General features: G+C 41.5%; 1 protein-coding gene across 1 annotated transcript in view; it reads right to left on the bottom strand.

Annotated features, from left to right (window-relative positions):
- The window catches only part of LOC122261341 (ras-related and estrogen-regulated growth inhibitor), a 49,431-nt gene that overhangs the window by 1,040 nt on the left and 40,891 nt on the right, over nucleotides 1-7,500 (bottom strand). The window contains exons 2-6 of the mRNA XM_086554257.1: nucleotides 5,580-5,975; nucleotides 4,898-5,388; nucleotides 4,072-4,202; nucleotides 3,311-3,485; nucleotides 1-2,468 (exon numbers count right to left, since the gene is read on the bottom strand). The exon at nucleotides 1-2,468 is cut by the window's left edge and continues 1,040 nt beyond it. Coding sequence (XP_086410383.1) covers nucleotides 2,254-2,468; nucleotides 3,311-3,485; nucleotides 4,072-4,202; nucleotides 4,898-5,388; nucleotides 5,580-5,659 — 1,092 coding nt within the window. The 5' untranslated portion in view covers nucleotides 5,660-5,975 and the 3' untranslated portion in view covers nucleotides 1-2,253. The remainder of the gene's footprint in view (nucleotides 2,469-3,310; nucleotides 3,486-4,071; nucleotides 4,203-4,897; nucleotides 5,389-5,579; nucleotides 5,976-7,500) is intronic.

Raw genomic sequence — 7,500 nt, 5'->3', positions numbered from 1 at the left:
ATTTGTTATATATAAGTAATAAAGTGTCTCTCAGAACATCAAATAATCAGGTACTCTAGTCTACAGCTAGATGTTTAGTGAAACCATTACTAGAGGGATATGTCAAGTCAAGAAATAGTGTCATATTATGTGCATATAGAAGGAATAACAGCAGTTGCTGTAATTTCAAAAACATCATAACAACCCAAAAGAGCTTACCAAGCAAGAAAGCAAAATGGAGATCGACCAGGAAAGAACTCATGGTAACAGTTTACATATAAATTAAAAAGTATATGAATAATAACTACAGTAATAATATTGCAGGCACTCACTGAATCCTTTGAAATGAATAATAATGCAGATAATTTAGCATTTAAATTAATTATTTCTTTCCAACTCCAGAAATATCAACACCTACTACACAATATCTAATTGTTTAAAATGTTATACCACTGAGGGTTGTTCCCTAACAACTCTTGACTTTAATTCTGCTGCTTTGGTGCTAATTACCAACCCAGCAGTAGAATGTGCTTCTTCATTTAAGAAGTGAACCCTCTTTGTCTTTAATTATTTTGAAAAATATTTAATGCAATTCTGAAAATCTTTACGCACATACGTTTTTCTTAGTTTAACGCACTTTCTGAGCAGTTTACAAGGATGATATTGACTTATTGTTAGATAGTCCGAGATAACTTCCTTCATCAGATGATTTTTTTTTAGTAGTTATTTTTTATATGGTAATAAGAGACCGAGAATTATCGTGGGAATAAGCTCAGCATTTTCCCCAGCAAGCACTCTAACGTCCGACCGACGTCGACCAGACGGCAGCTGCCAGCGTATGGCGACGTCTGGTGATGGACGGTCAAGTCCGACGTCGGAGGGATGTCCATTCTGCTCATCTGGGCGACGTCGACCAGACGATGGAGCAGACGGCGACTTGTAACTGACGCCAATTGGAGGTCTCTTCCTGAAGTCGGCAAACCGTCTGCTCCATCGTCTGGTCGACGTAGGCCGGATGAGCAGAATGGATGTCCCGCCGACTTTGGGGCCGACTAACGCCGGACGTCGCCAAACCCCGGCAGCTGACGTCCGGCCGACGTCGGCTGGACGTCAGACTGCAAGCTGGGATTATAATTGTTTCATGTCATTTTACATTCTTAAAAGATTAAGTTAAAACAATACTCAATCCCAGAATCGAAATCAAGCAACCTGCAAGATCCACAAGATTGCGATCACGATGATGGACGGGGGGACGAGATCCATTCAAAACATGCGGTTGTGGCGACCGAATTCCCCTTTTCTACACTGTAGTTGGACATTAAAGATTTAACGATAATTACATCAACTTTTGAAACTGGTCAGATGTTGACAACACAATCACTTCAGATGTTTGGAAAACAAATACAGAGAAGCCAATTTTAGTGGTGGGTAGGAAGATAATAATGTTGTGCCAGCTGTCGGACATTCTGAAAACTAATTCATTGTCGGGCGAAGTCGATCGCCAACCAACTCCTGACTCAGCTCCAGGTGGACACTTTGACGTTCGGAAAGGATTTACTGAACCATATTGCCATCTTATATGACAACCACCGGTATTTTATGAACGATCCATCTCAAAATAAAGTTTGGCAGTCGGCTTATGACGACGACCCAACGGTCAGCCCGACGACGCCTGACGACACCGACAGAATCCGACGAGGCCGACCTTAGGTATACATCACCGCGCCAGCTGGGTTCCATTTTATAGTCTTTTTAAAAAACAAACTATTTGTCTTTGACCTCAATAGCAAACTTTCATAACCACAATCATGATTTGCAATGTGCATTCTGAAAGAGCTTAGCTGTGATAAAAGTGACAAAAGAAATACAACAATGTCACTTCAAGAGAAGATACTGTGTAAGTTTCTAATCTAAATGATGATATGAAGACTGACCAAAATGGTGATGTCATAATTCCCTAGAAAGTAAGGTTTTCTATCAATAGCTGTGAATGTTTGTGCTTACCGAGGACACGCGGGGATAAGGTCCTTGTGTATAGCAAAGACGTGTTACAGTTTCAAGCTTCAGTTCTTGTTTTCTGTGCTTGACAGGTATCTAATCGAACTTCACAGCAACAAATAGTCACGTGGGTCCCTGGACATGAGATATATAACCTAGTGTGAGACCTAATGCATGGCATATATGTCCTGGGGACCCAGATTATATGCATCTCTGCATAATCATGTTTCACCAATCCGAATGATCCTCGGTGCAGGCGGCAGTGTTCGTTTGATATCACCTCGAGAACATCTTGTAGAAGCCCTCAATGACCGTCTTGGCTGAGGACCTACGTCTTCTGGACCAGCGGCGCCTCACGACATCACGATACAACTCTGAGAAAGCGGCCTGGATGGCAGGCCCTCCGTCGCAGGCTGAAGTGAGGAAGAGCGACGCGCCAAGCTCCCCCGCCAGCTCGTAGGCCTCTTCCTCGCGCACCTCCGCCAAGTGTCCTGTTTGGCGGTGAGAAGCGAATGCTCGTGATGTTACGAGGAAGTGATGAAGATATCAATAATAATGCTAAAAGGCTAAATTTTCCGAATAGTGCCGCGATACAAAATACCACGAATGTTGTCCCGATGTATTCCTCTTATTCTCTACCACACATGTATATTGGATATAATCCGCGATTTTTACTTTGTATCTGTCCAGTGTAATATAAAGATGTAAAAGATGTGGTTCCTTACATAGTTTTGAAGTTTGGCTTCGCCCCGGACTTCCCCTTTTAAGAGCATTTCGTGTTACTTACCTAGATTTTTATCGGTTTGAATACATAGAGCTTAGACTGGTCCTTATGTATTGGTACATCCTTTGAATACATCGCCTATATATATCCTGTACCAGAACCAATACCGTAAACACACACGCGTCTTCACGGTACAACAACTGGTTCGAAAACTCGCTCGAAAAGTCAAACCCACGGATTCAAGAACAATAAGGGACATGGAAGAGCTATGATTGGCAACGAGTATGATATTCACTATAAACTAAGTGGTAGAGGGTGAGAGCAATCCATCGATACTAATATCAAGTTACGCGGGACTACGGGAAATTTACCAAATAATCAAATAATCACATAAAGAATACTTATCAAAATCAGTGAATCTTTCCATGTGTTGCATTCTTATTTCTAAAGAATCGAGTGAACTTCGCTCGTAGTATTCGAACTAGTCTTGTCCTGAAGATCAGATCTGGCACCATAGGATTACACTCTAAATTCGTAAACGATTTTCTGGACATGATATAAAATCTGGACCCAAACTTAAAGTGCTGGCCGGAATGCCTCTAATCTTACCCAAGTCAATCTTATTCGCCACGATGACACACGAGAAATTGGGCGTCTGGCGGGCGGCGGCGACCGAGGCGTGAATGTCTGGAATGGCGCTGAAGCTCGTCCGGTCCGTGAGGCTGAAGGTCAGAACGAACCCTTCTCCCCAGCGGCAGTGGGACTCGTTGACGCCTCCTTCGCTCTGGGGAAGGGGGGGGGGGGGGGGGGGTCAGGCGAGGTAGCGCATGGGACGGGGAACACACACACACACACACACACACACACACACACATATATATATATGTATATATATGTATATATATATGTATGTATATATAGATATATATGTATATATAGATATATATGTATATATATGTATACATGTATACATATATATATATATATATATATATATATATATATATATATATATATATATATATACATATATATGCATATATATGAATATATATGTATACATATATATATATATATATATATATATATATATATATATATATATATATATATATATATATATACACATATACATATACATACACATACACATACACATACACATACACATACACATACGCATACACATACACATACACATATACATACACACACACACACACACACAGACACACACACACACACACACACACACACACACACACATATATATATATATATATATATATATATATATATATATATACATATACATATACATATACATACACACACACACGCACACAGAAACACACAGCTAACAAGCTAACCTGGCCCGCCGTGTCCAGGATATCCATGACCGCCGGGTCGTCGTCGACGGTCGTGTGATGGCGGTAGGCGGCTTCGAGGGTCGGGTCGTACTCCCAGATGAAGCGACCGGTCAAGAGGCGCACTACCAAGGCTGCGACGAGGAAAAAACAACGATAAGTTGAAAGGTGTCGATTTGAGAAGGATAATTTTGCTACAATAATGACTGTAATGGGATGATATTAAGAATACTAATCCTTATAAGATCCATTATATTAATTGTAACAATAATGAATTGACGACAGTAGCGATGACAATGATAAAATATAATGTGGAACAGACAGAAATCTTAATGTTAACAGGATTGATTATAGTAATGATAATGATGATGATGATAATTATCAAAGTAATGGCAATAAAATGATAATAATTATGATAATATTGATCCTAATGATCATAGTGATAGTGAGGATAAGGATGATAATAATTATAATGATGATAACAATAATGATCCTAAAGTTTCTTAATGATGATGATGGTAAAGCTTAATAAGGGCAAAATTATATTAATAACAATAATAGCAATATTTATGATAATGATAATAATACAATAATAGTTGCACTGATGATGACAATTATGATAATGATAACAATGATGATAATGATAATAATAATGATAACACTAATAATAATAGTAATGACAATTATAATAACACTAATAATAATGATAATAATACTAATGATGGTGATGATAATGATAACAATCAGTACAACAACAATAAGCTGAAAATATTATCATCATCATCATCATTATCATCATTACTATTATCATTATGGCCAAAGCTCTGACCTGACTTTCCGACGGCCGGTGACCCTAGCACAACAAGCCTCGTTTCCGCGGGTGCTGACGTCTTCTTGTGGGCGGAGATGGGCGTGAAGGCGGAGAGGTGGGTAGTTGTGGGTGTGAGGGAGCCGCGGTGGTTATTGGTGTTGGAGGAGGAGGTGCGAGAGCTGGAGGAGGAGGCGTTGGAAGCCGAGGTGTTGGAGGAGGAGGAAGAGGTCCGCGGCGGAGGGTGGGACGACGCGTTCGAAGTGAACGGGGAGGGCGAGCTGGCCTGACTCCTGGTGGTTGTGGTGGCGGTGGTGCTGGTGTGGGTTGTGGTGGTGCATGTACCAGATCCACAGGTGGAGGCGGCTGTGGAGGTACACGAAGTAGTGGTGGTTGTGGTGGTGGTGGAGGAAGTGGAAGAGGCAGAGGAGGTGGCCGCTCCCTCGGAGGACGTGGAAGAGCTCCCGGCGCCGCTCCCGCTGGCTCTCCGGCTTCGGTCGCGCGACTGTTTCCTGGGTTATTGCGAAGAGATATGATCTGCATGAATCGTATTATTATCTTCTATCTATCCGTTAGATATTAGATATAGACACACGCACGAGTACAGGTACAGATATAGCCACGTGATCACACAGGCACACGGAACACGCACTCAAAGGGAGATGCACACTCACCCTCACCTGGCCTCGATGGCTGGACTCACCTCGTCTGACTCATGGATGGGGAGCGAGGGGGTGCGCTTGACCTCGAGGCCGAGACCATCATGGAGGACGACCTGAGCATGAGTCTCAAGTCAGGACGAGCAGGTTGTGCTGACGTGTGGAAGAGCGTCTGTGATACTTTTCTCTCTTTGATATAAGAAAAGGAGAAAATTAATATTATTCTATCTTTTCTTTCCTTTTCTTTTTCTCGAGTCGATGTCAAGGAGAGGACTCAAGATTAGTGTCTTTTTATCAGGTCGAAAGACACGGGGTTCAGACGCGTGGCAGACATTTGCTGGTGCTTGAACACGTTTGCGGTGCTTGCTGCTTCTCTCGCGGTGGCCTTGTCTTCTCTGGGCGTCGTAGCTATTGCATTCGCTCGGTAAAGACGAAACAAACTGAAAAGAAAAAGATCTTTCAATCTATTCGTTTATGCTTCAGTGGTCTGTGTATTTTTCCTTTCTATTAATTTAGCTTCATTGGCACTCTCGCACTGTCTGTGTTTCTGCTTACCTGTCAGTCTGCCTGCCTACGTACCTACCTACCTGCCTGCCACACACACACACACACACACACACACACACACACACACACACACACACACACACACACACACACACACACACACATATATATATATATATATATATATATATATATATATATATATATTTATATTCATATATATATATATATATATATATATATATATATATATATATATATATATATATATATATATATTCATATACAGAAGTATATATGCATATATGTATATGTAGATACATGTATGTATGTGTATGATTATTTCGGAGACATTCATGCTGGAGGACGAGGCATTGCGAAAGAATAATTATTACTCGTAACTGAACCTCTGCGGTCAAGTTTGCACTCAGGCGTAGGCAAGCAAGCAAGCACACGTCATCTCAGTTTGTTTTGTCTGTCTGACTGCTTGTATTTTCCCGCTACTTGGTTTACCAGTCAGTTAGTCTGCCTGAGAAGTTGTCCGGGTTTCTCTCCATCTCTCTGCGCCGAAAAGTAAGTCACGAAAGTCGGAAATCCGACGTTCACAGTTTACGGAGGCGAGAGCCAGGTAACAGCAGCGCCCAACAGACACGGCAGAGCTGACTTACACATAAACTCGCTGCGACTCGTTACAGTGATAATATTTAGACGTCTCCACTCACTCGGAGATCATATTCTGTGTGCAAACACTTTCGTCAGCTCCATTTTGATACGGCAACTGTGTATGTATATGCATCTCCGTCTGTGAATAAATATTTGTGCGAGGAATAACAGGATAATCCCCTACACACACATACACATACACAGGTCTACATGTATTTACACTCGCATATGAACAACATATAGAAAATGACCTTGATGTTAAAGCTCCGAAGAATATTCTTTTGCACGCTTAGATAATCCCATGTTAATTTCATGTCAAAAGCTGATGTCACGTTTCGTTTGCTCGCTCTGACAAGCCTTGCGTGTCGCTGCCGGAGAGATCGGAAAGAAAGTCATCAATATTTATAATATTTTTGGCAGGTCCTGTTTCACGCAGAGGATTCCATTCCATGTTTAAATGATCTTCGGCTTCGAGTGGGTAAAAGTGAGCGGGAAGTCAAGCTTAGGAAACAGGGTAGCGATTCTTCATATGGAAAACCTGATACACAGTCACCCTCTCTTCCCTTTTTCCTATTTTCATCTCTCTCTCCCTCCTCACCCTCTCCGTCCCATCAGGATGCACTCGGCGTTGGAAGCTTGATGGTGCAATGAAACGATTGGGAAATTGAATGACAAAGAGCTTTATGTTAGGCTAGTTCTATTACTGTGTTTCTTAGTAACAGCTTGTCTCTCCTCTCTAAATCTATTTCAAGTCTTCTGTCTGGTGACCTGGTCTGCTGCAGAAATCACACATTT

This window comes from Penaeus japonicus, unplaced genomic scaffold (genome assembly GCF_977035675.1).
Source record: "Penaeus japonicus unplaced genomic scaffold, GWHDUDI00000001_assembly GWHDUDI00000003, whole genome shotgun sequence".
Taxonomy (NCBI): Eukaryota; Metazoa; Arthropoda; class Malacostraca; order Decapoda; family Penaeidae; genus Penaeus; species Penaeus japonicus.
The sequence above is the reverse complement of the archived record's forward strand: the minus strand, read 5'-3'. Positions and strand labels throughout refer to the sequence as shown.